The 23,603-nt window shown below is 38.8% G+C and overlaps 2 protein-coding genes across 2 annotated transcripts in view; one reads left to right on the top strand and one right to left on the bottom strand.

The window, feature by feature from the left end:
- The window catches only part of gpkow (G patch domain and KOW motifs), a 31,424-nt gene extending 21,887 nt beyond the window's left edge, over nucleotides 1-9,537 (bottom strand). The window contains exons 1-2 of the mRNA XM_039775903.1: nucleotides 9,295-9,537; nucleotides 6,680-6,843 (exon numbers count right to left, since the gene is read on the bottom strand). Coding sequence (XP_039631837.1) covers nucleotides 6,680-6,843; nucleotides 9,295-9,500 — 370 coding nt within the window. The 5' untranslated portion in view covers nucleotides 9,501-9,537. The remainder of the gene's footprint in view (nucleotides 1-6,679; nucleotides 6,844-9,294) is intronic.
- Nucleotides 9,538-9,647: 110 nt separating this feature from the next.
- Nucleotides 9,648-23,603, top strand: part of LOC120543058 (membrane-associated guanylate kinase, WW and PDZ domain-containing protein 3-like) — a 214,156-nt gene continuing 200,200 nt past the window's right edge. Inside the window, exon 1 of the mRNA XM_039775902.1 lies at nucleotides 9,648-10,761. The gene's annotated coding sequence lies outside the window, so the exon portion shown is untranslated. The remainder of the gene's footprint in view (nucleotides 10,762-23,603) is intronic.

The following is a 23,603-nucleotide window of genomic DNA, read 5'->3' as shown; positions in this document are numbered from 1 at the left end:
CCTGAAAGTGAAGGATTAAATATTTAAACTTAAACAGTTTATGCAGTAATACAACCAATAATTATGTCAATCCTAGTAAATAAAAACTATTAAATACAAAAAAAAATAAACATTAAGGTACTTCTCAGCTGTTATGACAGATAATTTGTAAAAATTTATAGAAACTGCAAAAGTTCACTGGCAATAACTGTGGAATGCCAGCCTAAACCGCAACTAAAATTACAAGTTCTCAATCATAGGTGCATTTCTAACTTTAATTTCCTGTTTTGTTATGACCATATTAAGACTTTTATGACAATTAAATATGCAATCAAAAAATTAAAACAGAAATAATGAAACAAACTTACTCAAGATACATAGCTTTGAGCTTATATAGATTTCAAAACTTTCTGCGTATACAATATTGTGTAGTGTCGACAATGCCCTTTAAAGGTTGCAGAGGTTGCAAGTAATTATTGTCAACTGTACAGTACAGTGGGTGTTCATTATCATTTCAGATTAATATTGATAGACAGTATTCAATTATATTGTCTATTAACATAGAACGTTTTAATTCAGATATTCAAGTAGCATGTTTCATCATTGTAAAGATATACTACATTATTAGTTACATGTTGAAGTACCACGAAATCAAAAGTATGCTGTAATGTACAGAATGAACAGCACAAACCGAGAAAATTGAAAGAAGCATTTAGAAGAAGAAAAAACATTCTTAGCTTCTACACTAAGCACAATTCTCTGCACTTTGTGTTCTACTTGGAACACCCAATACTGGTGGATCTTTGCTTTCTGATACTGTTTTCAGCTGATCTGCCCACCTTTTATCAGGCTAAAAACCTAAAATAGGTTCATACTCGTTTCTCCTCTGCCACATGTAATTATACAGTGTATTACCTCAACTTTCATCATTGTCTATAATGTATCTTTACAGTATGTCTGAATACATAATACACTTATTAAACTTTACATAAGGGCTGTATACTAACATAGTGAGTAAAGGAGAAGTTAATTCTTCATAATAAATACGCTCTTAAAACTTAATAGGACCAGTGTTTATGCCACAAATTTTCCAACTGACTTAACAGTTGCTCCCAAATGCTAATCTTTAAAGTGACTCCAAAAGAAAAAAAAACACTAAATCCAAAATTTGTTAAAATTAAAAAAAAAAAAAAAAAAAAATCAGGAAAAACTCTAAAGTCGGTCTGGCATCCTATTCTTAAGGTCAACATAATATAAAAGAAATTACCACATTTTTTCTAATCCTTGCATTTAACTATAAATTGTATCATCCAGCTTCTTAAACCTATTTCACAGGAACCGAACCACACTGTTTTAACGGCCAGAAACACAAAAAAACAAGGAAAACAAAGCAGGAGCCTTACTAAATGAGTTATTAATTAGTAGCATTGCCTAAATTAAACCTACAAGCAATATGAGTATGAAATAGTATGGTCCTCTGAAAAATCCTGCAAAGCATTGTCTTGATTGATGAGACAGTCATTTTGTGGAATTTAAAATTCAAGCTCTAAACTTTAAAGTAATGCTTTCAGAATTAATTTCATTATTTATATTACAATTTTTACAAAGTGAGATTTGAATGTAAATGAAAAACTGTTTTACCTTGTGCTAATTTATTCATTGCATTTCTCCAGACACATTTTACAACACTGCAATATTTTACAGATTTCACAAAACATTTTTGACAGTTTCTCTATCCTACTGTTATCTTTCTGGGTTCATAGAGGGCCTCAGAGCACTATTCTAAATATTCATCCTGCATCCTAAAAGTATCATTCTGCTCCGGATCCAGTTCTTGTTCAGTCTTGAACCTCAGGTTCCAGCTCTTTGTAGCAAGCAAGTAGCAGCTGGTTTCCTTTCTTAAGATCATACTCATCTCCCACATTCCCATATATATATATAGATTACAGTGGACTTTTACTTACATAATCAACATTTTGTTATTTTATAGGCTTTAAAATCTACCATTTTAAAAAAATCTTTAAAATGTAAAAACTCTCTAGCATATCTCTTCCAACACTCAGTGTCAAATGAAGCTTGAGTCTTAGGTAGCTGCTGACTTTGAATATACTGCCAGTGAGGTCTAACTAAAATCAACCATTTAAGTCACATCTTTTATATTTTGCATCAACAGTAAACCTGGGCGGCTAGGGATTCTGTGAGTGGGATCAAAGTTTTAGTTTTGTTTAGTCCCCTGTGTTGTTATATGAAGGTCTAAGTGTCCACAGCACTGCAATGGCTTTATTGTACATGTCTTACAGGTACAAACAGACAATGTGAAATGTGCCTCAATAAGGATTTATCACTTTGTAGAAACTGAGAATCGAAGATAAAGATTTGTGAAGTAATACTTTCAAAGTGTCACATTCATCTAAAAGAGGAAGTTTTCACATGCATTCTTTATGGCTCATTTATGGGATGCACTTTGGACCCTCTGGAGGTAGTAGTGAAAAAGAGAAAACAAAACAGAGCCAACCTTTCTCTGAAACAGTAATACTGAGGACTTTTAGCCTATGAATTATTCACCAGAAGATTGTCAAGAAACGATACTCGGGATCTATTATACAAATGGCAATTCGCCTGCATAATGCCTCACCGTGACAGTTAAGTCAGAAGTTTTCTTTTTAATCTTCTTCCTTTTTAGTCACTCTATTGAGTGTTTAGACCATAGACAGATATTAATTCACACTATTTATTTAATGAGCTTCTGAAAGCCAAATCTCCCAGGGTACAAACAGTCTTTTTGAACAAAAATGCATGAGAAAAGGAAAAAGCGCAAGTTGAAGGGAGAGGTGGTGAAGGCTAAAGAAAATGATGAATTGTATGAGAGGTTGGACACTAAGGAGAGAGAAAAGAACCTGTACCAATTCGCTAGAAAGAGGGACCGAGCTGGGAAAGATGTACAGCAGCTTAGTGTGATAAAGGATAAAGATGGAAATGTTCACACATGCGAGAAGAGTGTGTTTAGCAGATGGAAAGAGTACTTTGAGAGGCTGATGAATGAAGAGAATGAGAGAGAGAGAGAAAAAAGGTTGATGTGGAGATAGTGAATCAGGAAGTGCAACAGATTAGCAAGAAGGAAAGAAGGGCAGCTATGAAGAGGATGAAAAATGGAAAGGCAGTTGGTCCAGATGACATACAAGCATGGAGGTGTTTAGGAGAGATGGCAGTGGAGTTTTTAACCAGATTGTTTAATGGAATCTTGGAAAGTAAGGGGATACCTGAGGAGTGGAGAAGTGTAGCAGAGAAGTATGTAAGAGTTATAAAGGATATGTATGAGTGAAGTGTGATAGTGGTGAGGTCTGCAGTAGGAGTGACGGATGCATTGAACATGCAGGTGGGATCACATCAGGGAGCGGCTCGGAGTCCTTTTTTATTTCCAATGTTGATGGACAGGTTGACAGATGAGATTAGACAGGAGTCCCCTTGAACTATAATGTTTGCTGATGGCATTGTGATCTGTAGCAAGAGTAGGGAGCAGGTCGAGGAGACCATGGAGAGATGAAGATATGCTCTAGAGAGGAGAGGAATGAAGATCAGTAGGAACATGACAGAATACATGTGTGTAAATGAGAAGGAGGTCAGTGGAATGGTGATGACGTAGGAAGTAGAGTTGGCGAAGGTGGCTGAGTTTAAATACGTGGAATCAACAGTACAAAGTAATGGGGATTGTAAAAAGAGAGGTGAAAAAGAGAGTGCAGGCAGTGTCAGGAGTAATTTGTGACAGACAGGTATCAGCAAGAGTGAAAGGGAAGGTCTATAGGACAGTAGTGAGACCAGCTATGTTACATGAGTTGGAGATGGTGGCACTGACCAGAAAGCAGGAGACAGAGCTGGAGGTGAGAGAGTTAAAGATGCTAAGATTTGCATTGATTGTGACGAGGAAGGACAGGATTAGAAATGAGTACATTTTAGGGTCAGCTCAGGTTGGAAGGTTGGGAGACAAAGTCAGAGAGGTGAGATTGCGTTGGTCTGAACATGTGAAGAGGAGAGATGCTGGGTATATTGGGAGAAGGATGCCAAGGATAGAGCTGCCAGGCAAGAGGAAGGCCTAAGAGAAGGTTTATGGATGTGGCGAGAGAAGATATGCAGGTGCTGAGTGTGACAGAGCAAGATACAGAGGACAGAAAGATATGGAAGAAGATGACCTGCTGTGGCAACCCCTAATGGGAGCAGCTGAAAGAAGAAGGAGAATGCATAAGCAAAGGAAAAAAAAATATTAATATTAAAAATCATTCTAAAAAGTATTAAAAAACAGTATATTACAGTAATGGTATATTTTCTATTGTAATATAGCTCATAAGTAAAAATACTTGTACTCCCAGAAGTTTTAACCTAATTCCAATGGTATGCATTAATACAGTGGTGCTTGAAAGTTTGTGAACCCTTTAGAATTTTCTATATTTCTGCATATGACCTAAAACATCATCAGATTTTCACTCAAGTCCTAAAAGTAGATAAAGAGAAACCAGTTAAACAAACGAGACAAAAATATTATACTTGGTCATTTATTTATTGAGGAAAATTATTGAATATTACATATTTGTGAGTGGCAAAGTATGTGAACGTCTAGGATTAGCAGTTAGTTTAAAGGTAAAATTAGAGTCAGGTGTTTTCAATCAAAGGGGTGACAATCAGGTATGAGTGGGCACCCTGTGTTATTTAAAAAACATGGATCTATCAAAGTCTGCTCTTCACAACACATGTTTGTGGAAGTGTATCATGGCACAAACAAAGGAATTTTCTGAGGACCTCAGAAAAAGAGTTGTTGATGCTCATCAGGCTGGAAAAGGTTACAAAACCATCTCTAAAGAGTTTGGACTCCACTAATCCACAGTCACAGAGATTGTGTACAAATGGAGGAAATTCAAGACCACTGTTACCCTCCCCAGGAGTGGTCGACCAACAAAGATCACTCCAAGAGCAAGGCGTGTAATAGTCGGCGAGGTCACAAAGGACCCCAGGGTAACGTCTAAGCAACTGAAGGCCTCTCTCACATTGGCTAATGTTCATGTACATGAGTCCACCATCAGGAGAACACTGAACAACAATGGTGTGCATGGCAGGGTTGCAAGGAGAAAGCCACTGCTCTCCCAAAAAAAAAAATTGCTGCTCGTCTGCAGTTTGCTAAAGATCACGTGGACAAACCAGAAGGCTATTGGAAGAAAGTTTTGTGTCGAAGGATGAGACCAAAATAAAACTTTTTGGTTTAAATGAAAAGCGTTATGTTTGGAGAAAGGAAAACACTGCAGTCCAGCATAAAAACCTTATCCCATCTGTGAAACATGGTGGTGGTGGTAGTATCATGGTTTGGGCCTGTTTTGCTGCATCTGGGCCAGGACGGCTTGCCTTCATTGATGGAACAATGAATTCTGAATTATATCAGAGAATTCTGAAGGAAAATGTCAGGACATCTGTCCATGAACTGAATCTCAAGAGAAGGTGGGTCATGCAGCAAGAAAACGACCCTAAGCACATAAGTCGTTCTACCAAAGAATGGTTAAAGAAGAATAAAGTTAATGTTTTGGAATGGCCAAGTCAAAGTCCTGACCTTAATCCAATCAAAATGTTGTGGAAGGACCTGAAGCGAACAGTTAATGTGAGGAAACCCACCAACATCTCACAGTTGAAGCTGTTCTGTACGGAAGAATTGGTTAAAATTCCTCCAAACCGGTGTGCAGGGATGATCAAAAGTTACTGGAAATGTTTAGTTGCAGTTATTGCTGCAAAGGGGGGTCACATCAGATACTGAAAGCAAAGGTTCGCATACTTTTGCCACTCACAAATATGTAATATTCGATCATTTTCCTTAATAAATAAATGACCAAGTAGAATATTTTTGTCTCATTTGTTTAACTGGTTTCTCTTTATCTACTTTTAGGTCTTGAGTGAAAAATCGGATGATGTTTTAGGTCATATTTATGCAGAAATATAGAACATTCTAAAGGGTTCACAAACTTTCAAGCACCACTGTATGAAAATTCAAATCAGAATTTTTGAATAATTGAATAATTCCATTTTGAATAAATAGGACAGCCCTACACTGATATCTCCTCACTTCCTACATTCAAAATCTAAACAATACCAATTAACTCAAAATCACATGTGAATGCTTGGTGTATGAATACTGTATTTTAAGGAGGACGAACTTCCTCTTTAACACTGACATTGGAGCAAATTCTATCTGTAATAGTTTGTGCCAACATTACATTGAATTGAGCATGGAAAAATGCAGGACCCTTAAAAATGGAAGAGCTGTAATTGCAGATATTGCAATAAAAATTAAAATCTTAACAAATAATTGGTGCTTACAGAAACAAGCTAGACTAACCAGCATATTCACAGAAGATAAGGTATTACAAGAGGGTGTATAGTGTCTCATGAAATTAGGGTGTGTAGGTGTATGTAGTAGATTCACAACAGCAATATCTTCTGTAGAAGATACTAATATCACAGAGAAACTGTGTTAGTAAGAAACTAGACTAGTATTTCAAGTGATATTAATAATTTGTGCTGCCTAAAACATTACCTGCTTAGATCTTTGTTTAGCTTTTTCTAAGTTTAAAGGCAGTGTAGTCCCCCTTAATAAAGGAAATATAAATCAGCGAGCCAGTACCAGGTGACCAATGCTGGATAAGCCAATTCATAAAATGGGCTTTACCTTCTATTAATTCCTTCACCGCCTGTGATACAACCGCATCATCTTCTTTTGGTTTCTCACTGTTCTGCTTTGGTTCAGCTTTGTTTGCTGCATCTTCTTTGTACCAGCGGTTCTTGTGGATCAGAGGAATTATTAGTTCTTTTGGTTTTTCAGTTGGCTTGGTGCTACACAATACAAAAAAAACAAAAAAAACAAACATAAGACAGCTTTTACACATGCAGCAATACTGGAAAAATGAAAACACTTTAAATGTTGAAAGACTATTCCTTTTTGAATATTATGAGTGAATGTCATGGTATTTTAAAAATTGAAGGTAATAAGGATTGAAAGATTAAAAGGACCAAAAACATAACACAAGGGGTAATTTTTGTATTTTAGTTGTGTTTTATCTATTGTTCGGTGTCCTTGAGTGTTTAGAAAGGCGCATAAGAATTAATAAAATGTGTTATTATTATTATTATTACAGTTTTATGTTGCCTACATGTTAATAATCTCTCTTATTATAAAAAAAATCCTGTATGAGGGAATGACTAGGAGACGATACGTGATCTTCATGTTAAGATCACGGAAGACAAGGTTTACAAAAAGATATACCTGTGGGTTAAATACATTCTGATGAGGTTTAGCTACAATTGACTTGCAAAAGGCAACTGTTTCAGATGATACACCTAATTGACTAAATCAATATTAATGTAATATAAGATTCTCAAAGACATTTAACAGACAAGGGAATTAACAAGATAATCATTAAATTTTAAACTGAAATTTGGCCTTTACAGTACAAATAACATACATTACAGTCCAAATGTACACAAAATGACAATCACCTCATTACTGTTAATTTTAAATAGATATTTTAAATTATATGCATTTGTACCAGACCTTATCATAAAGAATATAAAAACATTTAAAATTGCTGTAATTTAAGGAAAAAGAGATAACACTTTGAATATGCAGCACACAAATAGTGCAGGCAGTGTGGGAGATGTCAAACTTACCACTCTGCTTACTGGGCTTAATCGATCAGCTTTATTGATCTTATGAAAATTGCTCATGATGATACACTGATGAGATACTGTTCTAAAGGGCTAGTTTTACTTAACGTAAAGTAAGAAGCAGTCGTTTATGGTATACTTAGAAAACATTTTTCTATCTTTTCACTTGCTCTGGAAACAGTTAGAAAACGTTTTGGGTTTGAGTACAGAGACAGAGCCTTGAAGACAAGCGGAGTCTGTGACAAAGAATTTTGTTAGTGTCTCACGGAAGGACGTTCTACTGCTAAAAGCATCAGCAGCGTTAGCAGGTGTGGAGAAATTGGACACATGCTTGCTGTAGCTCATTTTTGGTTGCATAGCTGGGCTTATGTCAAGGATACAGAACAGCATTTAGGCCGAAAGATCTTATTAGAGGAAACATTTTGAATGTATATTTTAGTAGTATGTATAGCGCTATTGATTATTTTTTAAACAATATTGCTACAATAACCAGAGCCATTTTCTTAATGTTAATTGACACCCAATGAAGACCTTCATTAAAATTCTTCAATTATTATAAATTGGGAATGCCATGTTACTATGACTAATTATTTTTTCATTGTATTATTTTGTGCTGTGCCATATAGTATAATATTGCATCATATGGTATTGTGAAGAATTCTCAAGAAAAAAGTATATCATTATCAGATACTTATACCCTTGCTGTTCAGACAGAGGCGCAAAATCTACTTCACATATAAAAAAAAAAAAAGATTTCAATGGGATGAACTGAGCCAATGGTTTGTCTTATGAGGCACAAAACACTAACATTTGCCTATAGTGATATAATTTATCAATAAGTCAGATAAAAAAAGAGTAATGCATTGTGATTTCCTGCAAAATAGAACATCAATATTTAATATTTTGTAAAGTATTAAAAATTAGACATTTTCTGTGTCATACCCCAAATACTGGAAGAAAATCGGCACTATGGCATCCCTGGCAATTCCTACACCCGATTCATAAGCATGTCTGCAACACCAGCAAAACAGAAAAAAGGTGTGACCTTAACGTTTTATTGTGACACTTCTGTTTTTCTTTGCCTTTGCGATATTCTTTGCCAACTTTTGCAGAAAACTACAGCTTCTATATTGGGTTGATTACCTGCAACAATTGCCTAGACTCCTGCCGTATCTTGTTATTTTTGTCTGTTGCATATGTGGATCCATTCAGGATGAAGGTAAGCTTATACTGGTATCAGTTATGGGCTGCATCCAAATGAGTGTGACATCCAAATGTGTACATAAACAGAAGAATTAAACTCAAAATCCTGCAAGTGGAGCACGGCTTAGCGTAGCAAGAATTATGTTAAATGACATGCACAAAATGAGGCTCACTCTAAAATAATATAGTGTATGGAAAAAAGAAAAAAATAATTGAGAGACTACATGACAGAACAGACCAAAAAACAGCATTACTGGATCTAGTTGTAAGTGTAAACATTAAATGTGATGCTTATTGCGTTTTGATGTAAGTACGACTGTAACACCTCGGAAGGAAGCAAGGATTAAATAAATACATAACTCCAACAGAAAAAAAACTCGCAAAGGATGGTTAAAACAATAAAGATTTTATACTTACGAAACAATCTGCCGACCTTCTACTTCTGTGACGTAATCTTTTTCTAGCGCGTCTCGTTTCAAACTCTGATTGTTTAATTTACTGACGGTCCTACTGAAGCCAAAAGAAACGCCAGACGAGACACTCTTATTTACTTCAGTTGACAGTTTTTCCTTAGTAGTATTCATAGCATCTCCTTCAACAAGACTCCTTCCCAGATCCGCCATGTCGGCAAAACGGAAAACAATTTTACTTCCGAAAGTAGCCGACGTGCCTCACGGGTAATGTAGTGCACTCCAAGACAAATGCGTCGCAGGCTAGAAGGCATGCTTATAGGTAAATACTGTGCACGTAGTTCATTAACGATAGTGGCCAAGTTCCATTCACTGGTTCACACATACAAAAGAAAGATCACTGAATGCGAAACATAAAAAGCCATATGCGTGGATGTTTACAACTACAAATCCTAGAGGTCAACATAGACCTCGCGGGACCATAATTCACTACAGTTGCTATGGACACTTAAAAGCACTCTGGGAGTTGTAGGTCAAATATTATTCCAGCCTCAGTGACTAAAGCAACTTTTTAAAAATCGTACTGTTTTATCGGTCCTCTGAATCAGTGTGCGATTAAATAAGATCTGTCTGTAGTAGCTGTGTTAATATGCACCAAGTATATTCAGATGCTGCCCAAATTAACCGTAAATGCATATTAATGGCGTATGGGGATTGTAGTTTTTATTTTCTGCTGAAGAGGACTTTCGGCAATTCGTGCTGAGGGGAAATTATACATTGAATTGTTCAAGGCAGAGCGGTATTCGTAATATCGATTTAAAACTGAAAACGGCTGCTAAATCTTTCTTAAATAATTTATTTCAAAGTTTATTTTACTCTAATCTATATTTTCTATTCAATATGTAACCAGGTGAAATGCATTCTTATCAATGCAACCCTGGTTTTTATTTATCTAATGTAGGTCAAATGAATCGGACAAGAGCTGGTTCATTGAATTCCTTGACCAAAGCAGAATGATATAGTGCGTATCGATTGTTTTCTTTTTTTTCTGCATTTTAATAATCAAATAATCGGTCGTATTTTGACACAGAATGCGCAGGTGAAAGAGAGCGGATTAATCGGCGCATTAAGGTACCCGGGCTCTGACACCAGCTGTCAACACTGCAATGCTATTTTTCCTTTTTTTAAATAAAAAAAGGCGAGCTGACACTTTGATTCAAGACGTCGAACACATGTAATCATTTTATACAATCCCTTCACTCCCGAGGACGGTCGAGTCAGTTGCGATCGAATGTTTTCCCTCTGATTACTTTTTTTTTTCTTTTTCGGTGCCCTCGGGTAACAACTAAGTTCTACCTGACAGCGACTGGCAGTGGGGGGAGGTACACCTGAGGCGAGTGACAGCTGCGGGGCAGCGATCGCACAAGCGACGGAGAACACGCACACGCAGCCGGAGCCGTCGGAGACAATGCAGGTACGAGCACCATGTCTTCTTCCATTCTCTAGCGAAATCGTCGTTGCAGGGGGGCCATTGGAGCGTCCCGTGTCCACTATTGTGTGATGGGCTTAATCCGTTAGGCAAGGGTTCGCGCTTTTTGCTTTGTCTTATGTGTCTGACCGTATTTCGGGCACCGGGCCATGCAAATGATTCCCGGGAACTTCAGGACTGGATTCAATAGGTGACATTCTGTGAGGATTCCAGAAGGGATGCCCAACGGTTTACCAAGTTGGCATGTTATGGTGTTTTCATTCCTCCGTGTAGTGCGTGTACACTGCCCGCCTATTACATTAGATATGTGTGATCGTATTTGAAGCCTCTGTCTCCGCGTGCCTCTACACTTTCTGCTCCGGAGGTCAGTTGTTTCTTTTGACCAGATCGAATTCTGTCAGTAATGTGGTAGTGAGTCCAGCTGACACAGTTTTTTGTATTGCTGCATGTGTCTGTGTGTACAAACATCTGTGTCCATACTAAACTGACTGTACATTTAATTGTACCTGACTAAATGCACTTGAGACAGTCTCTGCACCTGGTACCCAGGCACAGGACAGGAAAGACAGCTGAAAAGAAGATGGGACCTGAAAGTGGGGAGACCAGCTGTCTCTGTTTAGCTTTAAGACTTTGTTTAATAGGAGCTTCCTCCATCCAGTCCTATCTTCTGCTTATTTATATAGTTTTGCTTTTTTCAGTTTAGCAGATACAGAAGGTTGGGCAATCCCATGTGTAGTCCCCATGTAAACAAAAAAAAGATCCATTCAGCCATCCATTTATTTTATTATCCTGTTTAACCCAATTGTAGATGTGTGAAATACAGAATGTACTTTGGGTTCAAGGTTGGAACCAAACCTAATTCAATGTTCATTCATATTCACATTCACTCATGCCAGGTCAACCGGTTATGTCAAGCTGCATATTTCTTTAGGATATGGTAGGAAAACTGAATTACCTAGAGAAATATCCATATAAGCCAGGAGGAACTCCACCCTGACAGTGACTGGGCCAGGATTTAAATTGATGTGCATTTATGGCAGAATAAGATTAAACAATAGTTGGGAAAAGGTACTTACAATAGGTGGATAGATAGATTTTTATGAACATGAAGAAACTTAACTCTTTGAGGGCTGAATATTTTTTCCAAAAAACAGTTTTCCGAAAAGCAATGGTTTCACACAGAAATCAACAGCTGTGGCTGCCAGTTTGCCAAGAATAGGCGGCAGGCTTGATGCCAGGCTGTCTTTGCGTGGCTGGGTCAAAGTTACAGTGCATTGCAATCTGTTTTCTACCTCTTATCGTTGTTAAGTGGCAGTCCTCCCTGGCAAACATTGTCAGTACAACGATTAGCTGGGGACCAGTGAGCTGAAGCTGGAACCTCACATTCGTTTTCAGTCATTTGTATCAAAATCTGAGTCCGACAAGTCATAGTCCAGTTCAGAGATAACAGGCAAAACGTCGTCCACGGAGTGTTTTGCTTTACGCATTCACTTTGATCTCTCGCCAGATGTCAGTGCCATTTTGACATTGTTTGTGCCTTGCTACTCACACGAGCGCAGGAAATCTCGGTCAGACCAATGAATCTAACTTTCCTTCTAGCAACGAGCATCCAACTAAAACAGAGCGGTTGGTTTTGTCAAAGTTTACAGTCGATTACCGTCGTCAACTCCTCCTTTTGATAAAAGTCGACATCAGCCCTGAAAGAGTTAAGAAGTCTGACAAACAAGAGGTGACCATTCAGTCCATCAAGTCAGTTTGTTTAACCAATAGCTAAACTGTCCCAATATCTCATCTAGAAATTTCTTAAAGGTTGCTAGGGTTTGTGCTTCAACTAAATGTCTAGTTCCAGAGTCCCACAACTCTTTGTATAAAGAAGTGCTTCCTGGCTTCAGTCTTAACTGCATTGATGTCTCGGAGTATGAGATTCACCCTTAAGCTGAAATGTTGTTGGATCTACTTTTTCAATGCCTTTGAAGATTTTAAATACCTGGATTAGGTTCCCACACAGTCTCCTCTACTTGAGACTAAATAGGTTTAATTTTGTTGAGTGTAGGACATGTCCTGGAGTCCTGAGATGCACTTGGTTGCTCTCCTTTGCAACAGCTTCAAGTGCTGCTATGTCTTTGTTGTACCATGGTGACCAGAACTGTACACAATACTCCAGATGCGGTCTTACTAGTATATTATGTAGTTTGAGCCTAACATCTCTTGACTTACATTCAACAGTTTTACGATATAACCTAACATTTTATTTGCATTTTAATTGCTTCTGCCCATTTCTTAGATGATGAAAATGATGTGCCCACATAAACCCCCAAATCATTTTCAGAGGTTGCTTCCTGTATGCTAGTGTCTCCCATCTTGTATTTATAATTAATGTTCCTCTTGCCCACGTGTAGGACTTTTCACTTTTCTGCATTAAACTGCATTTTCCAAGTGTTTGCCCAGTTTTGAAACTTGTCGGTCCCTAGCAAGCCTATAAATGGATAGATAGTTAGATAGAGAGACAGACAAGTGGTTGCTGGTGCTCTACACTGCTAAACATAATGTTCTTTAATTTCACTTTACTGTGATTTTATGTGATTCCTTGTTGAACTATTGTTTGCCAAAGAACCATTTCATTCTGTTAAAAGATCTTTGAAATTGGTTCCTTGATCTTTGTAGAGGTTTCTGATGGGTGGACAAAACAAAAATCTTTAATGTCAAGTAGGCTAACTAGCAGAATACAACAGATCAAGAAAATCTGAGCAAGAGTCCTTTTAAAATTAGGAACCTAGAGACAGGCCATCTTAACAGCATCATAGGCCCCCAGGCAGAGTAGTGTGCCAGTGCCCATTGTCCTCATACATTAAGTGATGCCTAGTTGTGCTTTGTAAGTTGGTTAATATCAATTCATGGTTAATCACATAATATCTTACATATCTAAATAAATAAAAGTTCTTTCTAGAGCATCTCTCAGATAAACCACTCTGATGCCTTTATTTCTAAGAGTGTTGGTTTTGAGTCTGTGTCCCAGCAGACTATGGCCTCATTCCCACTCAAGGCATCTGAACTTACAATATGGTGAAGGTGGGCCTTTTTGTGTGTGTTGAACCTGACTGGGGGTATGCTTCATATTTTCTCACTACTTCAAGTTCCCTGCATCCTCTGTCCATATCTGTTAAAGTTTATCTGATCTACTTTGAATCTTTTCTGGATGTACAGTAAGTCAGTTCTTCATTCTTCCTGTGAATCTATATTGTTGTTTTAATTTTGCCATCTCACTCATTATGTATACTTGATATTGTACTGCAATTTTTGTGTACTCAATAAATGACTTTATGATGGCTGATGATGTTAATATTGCTATGTGAAGTAAAGATTGACTCATCTGTAAGATTACGGTCAAAGTCTAACTAAAGTGTGCTTGCTACCTATATCTTCCCAGCCTCTGTTTCTGGGTGTCTAGTTCTCCATTGATATCCTGTGCATGCCAAGTCTGTACTTTGTCAATATAGCTCACGACTTTGAACTTGTCCTTTGGGTTTGATCATCATTTAGACTGTACATTCTGTCCAGAGCTCTGAAGCATCTCCGCTGGTTTGCACTATGAAGTCACTGGTGTGCAGGGCAGCAGTGATGGGTTGTTAGTACAGGTGGCCATCTCTTACAGCGCTTGTTAGCTTTTTAATACCAGGGTTAAATGGAGTTGGGAAGTAACAAGTGATACACCAAACTTGTGCCAACATGGACACCCCGACGTTTGCGGCAGTGTTTAAGTTACTTGATAGCTAGCCTGGGGCTTCTAACCTTGACATGGTTGATTAAGTCTTCATGAGAAGGCATCCATCCTGGTAGCTTAGCAACACTCATTTGTTGTATTCCTTATAGAAAGGAACTTGAAGGAGTGAACAGGAAAATCAGTGAATACAAAACTTATTACTACAGTATGCATTCTAATGATGGACACTTTTTTTTTATCAGAGTTCCCGTTTAAATAGAAACTGTATATTGAGCCATTCCTCCTTCATAAGCAGGCAAGTTTCATTACTGAAGCTTGACGGATTTGGTTGGGCAGCTTCCTAAATCTGTATCAGACAGTTTGTCACCCTAAATCAGACCATTGAACCAGTTGTCTTACTACTGCGAATTCAATTTAGTAGGTTTGAAAATGGACGAAAGAAGGAATCAATTGTTATCTATTCAACAATCCCAAAACTAACAGAGTCTGAAGCAGACTTCAGTGTCACATTAGATTAACAAGCATAACTAAGCAGAAGTTCCTGCTATTTTATTAATACTGACATTCACAAACCACTGAAGATTTTTAGTTTAGGTGATTCTTCCTTTTCATTACATTTCTTGCATCTTTCAAATTGCAAACACTCTCGCCTCTCTGTTTAGCGTCTATTGGAATAGCAGAAAAGGCATGTGGTTATCTTTTACATACAGGAGGGGAGAACAACTTACTTTGAACTTTCTGAATATTGTAAAGCAAGCCAAGTAGTTTTAATGACACACCTTGAGATCCACCTGGCTCTTTTCATTCTTGTAATGTTCACCGTTTTTAAACAGAAGTGCCAAGTATAGTTAATTATGGAAAATTGAAGCCATGTAGAAGTTCATCACCTGGCAAAGGGTATTTAGCAGCAGGAAGGACACAGAGATGGGAAAGGTGATGGGAGATTCAAAAGAATGGGTCAGTCACAGTCCTGGGACCTCATGTATAACGCCGTGCGTAGAACTCGCACTATAACATGGCGTAAGCACAAAAGCCGAAATGTGCTTACGCACAGAAAAATCCAGATGCAGGAATCTGTGTGTACTCCAACTTCCACGTTCTTCCGCTACATAAATCCCAATCAGCGTGAAAAGTAACGCTCGTGCACGCGCTTTATGTAACTCCCCAACTCCTCCCAGAATTACGCCTCTTTGAATATGCAAAATAATATTAATCGCCCTTAAGTGCAGCCTTCTGTGAAAAGACAATGGGAAAAGCACGGGGGAAAATATAAGAATTTCAGCGAATACCAAGTGGAGGCAAAGGAAAAACATACTATTTGTTTAATTAAACCGTGGTATAATCAACAAAAGGAAGTTGATCGAGTGACATAGCGTGTTGGAGAAACTTGAAAGCTCACGTTCACAAAATCGCACAGTGCCGGAAATAAAAAAGAAGTCACATATCAAAGTCGCAGTGAGAAGCCGAGTTGTAGCCCACTGTCTGAGTGTCATATGAAAGCTTATTAGGGTACAGAGAAAAAAAGGCAAACAGTGGGGAAAAAGCACGAAATGTCAACTTCAATCTCGACATTTCCACTTTAATCACGTAGTTTATTTTGTCATTAAAGTAGAACATCATAAACTTCATCTTAAAATCGTTTAATTAACCAGTTTCTCAAATCACATCGTAATTAAAGTAGCACGTTAAATGCTTTGTTTTGTATTTGATCTTCTATGTGCTCTGTGTGTGTGAATCACTACTTGCTTTTTAAACCGGCTCTCTTCCTCCAACTGGACACAGAATCCATTACATTCGTGATATTACAGCTCTCTGAATAACTAAAATACCGAGATGTATACGTGATATCATTTTTATGATGATAGGAGTTAAAGCACGTTACTAAACATGGGTTTCACTTCGATGAAATAATTTATTGCAGCAGTACTCAGGGGCGGCTCTAGGCTTGTGGTGGCACTGGGCAGAGGAAGAATCGGTGGCTCCTTCAGCCGCCAATGTCAATATGGTATCTTATGCACGGTGGATGGCCACGTCCGTTGCAGACACTGCATAGTCGCCTCGTGCTCATGACACAAGCATTTAACTTTTGCCAAAATTTGTCGCTGCGTTTTTAGCTGTGTTGTTATTTTCTCTTTCTGTTTTATATTCAATATATATTGGCGTAGCCGCCACTGCAGTCCTTGCTTTTCTTTCCCCAAGTAACCGATCGCCACACAATCAGCTCTGTAATAGAAGTTAAGCCATCTGTAAGCTTAACGCCGATTCTTCAAAACGTTTAAGGAACATTGAAATATCTTCGTTGTACATGTTTAATTATTCTATCTTTCACGACACTCCCAGTGAAGAATATAGATTATTGAAATGAAGTTAAAGTTTTATCTGTATAATTTAATAAACATATTTTGCTGCATTTCACCTTAAAAATGTTATCGTCATCATATGTAAATACGCGCTTTATAAAGTGGCCCAGGTTGTGCGATATTATAACTATAGTGCAAGTTTACAGTGGGGTGATTGTACTTATAAGTTCTAACAGTTCTACAAGGTGCAATTGATTGAGTGCATTTAAAGTTCTTGGGATGAAACTGTTTCTGAACCGCGAGGTCCGTACAGGAAAGGCTTTAAAACATTTTGCAGTGGCTGAAACAGCGTGTGCTTGATGCTGTATACCGATAATTCTCTTTCCGATCAGTTGCTGCTGTGATTCACACTCAGATACAGTGATATAAATACTCCGAGTGGTGCAGTGAGAGTAATATGGAAAAAGATGATCCGCTGTGGCAACTCCTAACGAGAGCAGCTGAAAGAAGAAGGTGCAGTTAGAGTAACAACGCTAAAGCAGTTATGGTATTTGGAATACTAGGGCTGTTCCCTGGACCATTATATTGGTACAAGTTAATTACAATCAGATGCGTTACACTAATAAACAATATGCGGTTAGTTTCTGTGTATTTATAAAGCCGCGTCAGGAAAATAAGGAGTAATCACACAGGAACAGTACCATTGCTTTGACGCTGGGTGCCGCCAGTCTGCAAAACCGAGCGGAGAACTTGCGTACGTCAAGCTATGAGGTACCGTGGAAAAGTGCGTGGCTTTACGCCAAGTGTAGGTTTTATACATCGTGATTTGAACGTGGAAAATTTCTTACACAACATTTCTGTGCGTACGCACCTTTTATACATGAGGCCCCTGGAGAGACGCAGTGACTACAGATTTTTATTCTAACCAGTCTCCTAATTAGAAGAACAGCCTTACTGCAGTACAAGTCAAAGACCCTTTGTCCACTCTGAAAATTAGCAAAGAGATTCAGGCGTGCACTGAAAAAGAAAACTCTGATCATCATAAAACAGTGAAAGTCGACTGAAGGTCGGGTCAGAGGCAATTGAGTCCCACACCCTGTGAAGCTTCTTGTGACAGGATACTCGACCATTTAAAAACATGCCGGCACTATGTTGAAATTAGAACCGATGAGTACCAGCTCACGTCAAGTACTGCATTACTGATAATGAAACTTGGTAATAAACTATATGGCTTATTAGCGCTTTCATTCATATGAGACATGTTAATTACATTGGACTCTTGGGTAGCCGCAATGCAATGGCTGTGTGTTTTCAATTTAAGTAATTTCTTAATTAGGACCCATTTATTTGTTGCTAAAACAATATATTATTTGGTCTTAATTTTAGTTAACTCACTTGTTACAATCCAAAACACTTTCTTTTTTAGTTTTAAACATTTGCATTAACATTTTAATTGTGTCCTTTTTTCTTCACCAGCCACTAGTTAATAGCAAAAATGCAGAAAATCAAAGAAGCCACCAGCTCTGCAGCTAACGTACTTCCATTTACAATAGTGAATATGTGCCATGAGCTATCTGTGTTAATAAAAATGTTTAGAAATAAATGAGAGATTCAAATGAAGGACCATGAAGTGCAAATCTGTTCTCTTCCATGAAACATATGGCTAATGTTCTCAGAAAAGGAAACTACAATGTAATTACAATTTGTCTTGGATAAATGAAAGCACTAGCAAGCCATGTAGCTAAATACCAAGTCTCCTTATTAGTAAGGACAGTCTTCTGATTAGCAGACTGGCTGGAATGAAAACTTGTAGCCACTGTGGCCCTCCAGGACCATGACTGAGCACCCCCTGTTCAAGAGGGTTCAAGTCAGACAGCAAGAGAGACCCCAACTGATGGTTGACTAGCCTCTCTTTTGAGTGTTTGAGTAGAGAGGAACCAGTCGGGGGAATATAAAGGCCATCCAAACGGATGACAAATCCTGCAGGATTGATGAAACAAGATACGTATTTGCAACACAGCTAAGTGAGTGGTAGCCATATTACACAAAACAAACACTGGAACACAAAGACAATAGAGTGCCAAATGGAAAGGACATAATATACAGTAACTGCAAAACAGAGAGAAGTGGTTAACTCATGGAGTTCAGAGCTCTGGCAGTAGAGGGATAAAAGCGCCACTCAGAGTGGGCATTCTCAAGTGTCTAAGGTGTCTGTCGGACGTTCAGGGCTCAAATATGTGATGTGCTGTGGGAGTGATGTCAGAGATGATTTTTATAGCCCTTCATGTCATGAGTTTGGTTTGAAATGAGTGGAAAGACAGAAGAATGCATCTAATAATTTCTGATGGTTTATAGCAGTAGAGTGTTGTACCGTGTTAACCATAGATTGATACAGGAGAAAGTAGGTTGAAATGACACCTTTTATTAGCTAACTAAATAGATAACAAATGCAAGCTTTCGAGGCAGCTAAGGCAAATTCATCAGGCAAGGTGTAACAAAGAAACTGAAAAATACTCTGGCTTATATTGGGACAGCAAAGTGTTTTTTTTTTCTTTCATCTTAACATCCTTTTTGTTCAAATGTTAACAAAATGAATACACCTGAGATGAATTAACCCTGAAAGAAGAGAACAATGAAGTAATAAAATGTGCAGATACGATAACCATCACTAGAGAAAGTCCTGTAAGGTTTTTTTGAAGTGCATTGTCTGTAAGATAGGCCACTCATGTAGTCAGCTGGTCAATCATTTCTGTTTGTTCACATATCTGGTCATAAAACTCTTGTCTCTATTCAGACCATTTTGTAGAGTGTTGAATTTAAGCATAAGTTTGTATTCCCATTCTCTCCACTCCTGTTGGGTCTTGAAATTACCCATAAGCACAGTGACCCTCAGATCCTTTATGCTGTGGCCATTACTGTTAAAATATGTTGCCACGGGAAGATCAATACTGTTCTGATTAATATGAAATCTATGTGAGTTCATTACCTGGTGCAGTATTTGACCAGTTTCCCATACATACAGTCCAGTGTTGGGGCACCTTATGCACATGATTAGGTAGGCCACATTAGCAGATTTGCATGTGAACGGACCCTTTATTTTATGCTACTGCTGGCAATGTGGCATAACTACCTGATCTCCCTGCCTACAGAACAGGTGTGGCACCTGTGCACATATCTACACGACATTATTCCCCTGAATGAGAGTGGGTCAAACTTACAGGAGACTGGAGATGACAAAAAAAGTCAGAAAGACCATGAACTGCTATGTTTAATAGCCTTTAAATACAAGAGGACACATGTTGTTGTCCACCAGAAAAAAAATCAACCAGAAGTGCCGAATTCTGTAGCTTTGAAGCTGCATCCCTAATCCATATGCCACCATGCTCCCCACACTGTTAAGTTTAGGTAAACCGCAACAAATTTGGTTACAAGAGCAACGCGCCACAGAAGTAGAACCAAAAGAGGAGACAGAGGTTTCAATAGACAACTGAGCATTAGAACCAAATGTTAGGTGTCTGTCTGATTCCTATTATTTGTGTCCTCATTTATGGGTGATTTATAAAAGCCCTATAAATAAACATTAATATGTATAGAAATACAATAAGTGTTTCATGCAGACATTCCTTTCTTTAGTAAAGCCCATTTCCAACTGTATATTAACATGTAGCCCAGCAGGACTGGAACCGAACAGCTCTGCTTTTAACCAGTGCTGCCATTACTAATCCTCTTTGGTTGTCATGCTTATGTACACTGAACTCCATACGCCTCACTTCACAAGTGAGGACTGATTGTTTTGTTATATAACATGCAAAAAGGAAAAAAAAATGACTGCCATGAACAGTTGGTATTTTTATTTATTTTTTTTTTTTATTTTTTGCTTAGCAACTGTGGGAGAAAATAAACACTTTACCTATAACTGAGTAAATGGTGGCATGTGGCAGGGCTTGAGGTGTCTTCAGTTTCAGGTCTACATGAGTTCTCCATGGTTAAATGGGTTTCTTCCAGGGACTCCAGTTATTAATGCCAGCTCTGAGGTGCTATCCATCACTTCCTACTGTCAATCAACATCTGCACACATTCACTTCATCCATTTACAGCAATGTTTGACGTGATGGCAGAGCAATGGCACCTTGTTATCTTGTAAGCTTTGTAAGGCACGTCACGCGACAGCTCTCTGCAGGGGGTCTATACTCCTAGGTTGATTATAGACTCCAAATACACATAGCATTGCAGCTGTCTCTTTTCATTACCTGTGGGGAACAGAGCCTACGTTGGCAATTTGAGGAGAAAGCAGGAACCATCAGTAAATTGCCAGGCTAGTCTACCGCAGAGCTCACTCATGTACACCCTTGCACTCACTTTCACATGAGGAAAGTTTATCATCACCTGTTAACGTACAACACACATCTTTGAGATGTGAAAAGAAACCCAAGCAGAGAGTGCCAAAGCCAAGATTCAAACTCAGAACTGTGAGACAGCAGTATGCACCGCTGCACCACCATGCCACACTACTTCTTTCCTGTATAGCAGACACTAGAAACACCCTGGCAGAATGCTGTTGGCTTTTGGTTTTCCCCTGCCTCTTATTGTTTTCTTGCTTTCTTTTTCGAATGAGGGAAGTCCTGGTAAAATGTTTTATACCCAGTTTTGCCTACTGAACATCTCTAATTTTAGTAATATTGAAAGCTGTGAAGTGAGCAGTGACCTAGTAACATCTGATTTCAGATAAGCCACATTGGTGTCAAACTACTGTAAAACCTTCAGACACCCCAAGCACCACTCCTCCACAAAGCACCCCATTGATATTAATAAAACTTTTCCTGATAGGCATAAAGTGGTTAGCTCTACCTTGACTTGGAAATGATCTCCACTATCTTCTTAGTTTTGGTGGATCAGAGCTGAGAAAATGATCATATTCATCCAAAGGGGGACACTTAGAGGTGTCAACAAGCTGGCAGCAGGGCCTGTGTGTGTGTGCACTTAGTAAAAGAGGACCTGCTTTGCAATGCTTTTCAACAATTCCTATATTCCTATTTAAATTTAAAACCCAAGACAAATTTCACCTGCACAGATGAACTTATGTGACCGTGTAGGCGGAAGCGCATTCAACTGAATAAAGAATAAGAACAGACGCTTCTGAGTTGAAAGCTTCAACAGCAATGTGCTGTTTTCTAATTCGGTGAGAAATGTAAATCCAGCAAAGAGGCACACTGGGTGGGTGTTCTGCCACGTAGCCTTGGGACCCTGTTTCAAGTCTCTTCTCTCCACAATTTACTCCCTATGCTCCTGTGGGTTTTCTTTGTTGACTCCTTCAATCCCAAGATGTTCTTTAAGGCTGATCCATACCCTTATGCATGATGCATGATAGACTTCTTGGACTGATATGCAGGGTGAAGGGGTTCTAAAGAAGGAGGGATGGACATTAGCTTCACAGTCTACCAACTGAGGGTAGAAGCATGGAGGTGAATTCAACGGCTGATTTGGGAACCCTTCAAATGAACCTGGAAGTCATAGGTGTCAAACAGGACTGCAGTTTCATTAACTACTGTATATTTCATGCATTTTATTAACGCTAGCTCTGCTCACTAACCTCAGATGCAAATGTTTTAAGTCATTGTGTGATTGTCACATCCATCCATATCTTAAAGCAATCAGTCAGTCAATTTCTAAACCATTTTATCCTCTATAGGGTCTTTGGGGGGGGGGTGCTGGAGCCTAACCCAGCTAGCATATGGCGCAAGGCAGTAACAAACCTTGGACAGGGCACCAGTCCATTGCAGGACAAACACACACACTCACACACACACCATTCACACACTAGGGCCAGTTCAGTATCATCTGTCCACCTAACTTACATGTCTTTGGACTATGGGAGGAAACTGGAGCACCTGGAGGAAGCCCACACAGACACAGGGAGAACATGCAAACTCCACGCAGGGAATACCCGAGATGTGCCTACCACTGTGCTACCATGCCGCCCTCATTTTGAAACAACTTTTTTTATTACATGATCATACAGTGTCCTGTCTGTGAAAGTCAGACAGGTTGCAACACATTAAAAATGGTGAGATAATATGAGAATGCATTCAAGATGTGCTTTCAAAGTCAGTGAATCATAAAGGACTATGTCAGTGCCAAGCTTGAGGGGTGATAAGCCTCTGGGGATGGAGTCAGAACCCCATGTACATGGAGCTTGGGAGGTAAGGCTTGATTAAGACCCCCCACAGGGCCCTGGGTGACTTAGCTCCTTAATAGAGAGTTGATCATACTTTACACAATGCAAGGAAATTTAATGCAGCGTAGTAATTCTCTCTTTTCTTATCGGTGCAAGACTTGATCAAGCAGGTGGGGGGTTTGATCCTTTTGGTCACTTCGACTCACTGGTGGAGTTTTGGTGAACAAGGCCCCTTGTCATCATGGTCCTCTGGACATGCACCCAAATGCCCTAATGGTAGATGCACCATTTCTGGGACATGGTTATATGGTAGGTCATGGAGCCAGAGTAAATAGCCGAGTGTCTACTTCTACATGGTACAGAGCAGAATGGACCCACTTTCTAAGTAAAGATTCAAAGCATCTCAGTGGAAATCCATGCGGGGTGCTCCAGGGTCATCCACTGTGAGAGCACAGGTTCCCAGCCACATCCAATTAAATGAACTGCACCTGAAGACGTGGTGTGAAGTGTAGGCTGGTGTCTACTCCAGTACTGGCTCTGATGCAGGGGACAACGAATTGCTGCCCTATTAATTGTTATGATGTCAAAGTTGCCTGCATAACATAGTGGGCAACTAGATATAAATCCTATG

Source organism: Polypterus senegalus, chromosome 13 (genome assembly GCF_016835505.1).
Source record: "Polypterus senegalus isolate Bchr_013 chromosome 13, ASM1683550v1, whole genome shotgun sequence".
NCBI classification, from domain to species: Eukaryota; Metazoa; Chordata; class Cladistia; order Polypteriformes; family Polypteridae; genus Polypterus; species Polypterus senegalus.
The sequence above is the reverse complement of the archived record's forward strand: the minus strand, read 5'-3'. Positions and strand labels throughout refer to the sequence as shown.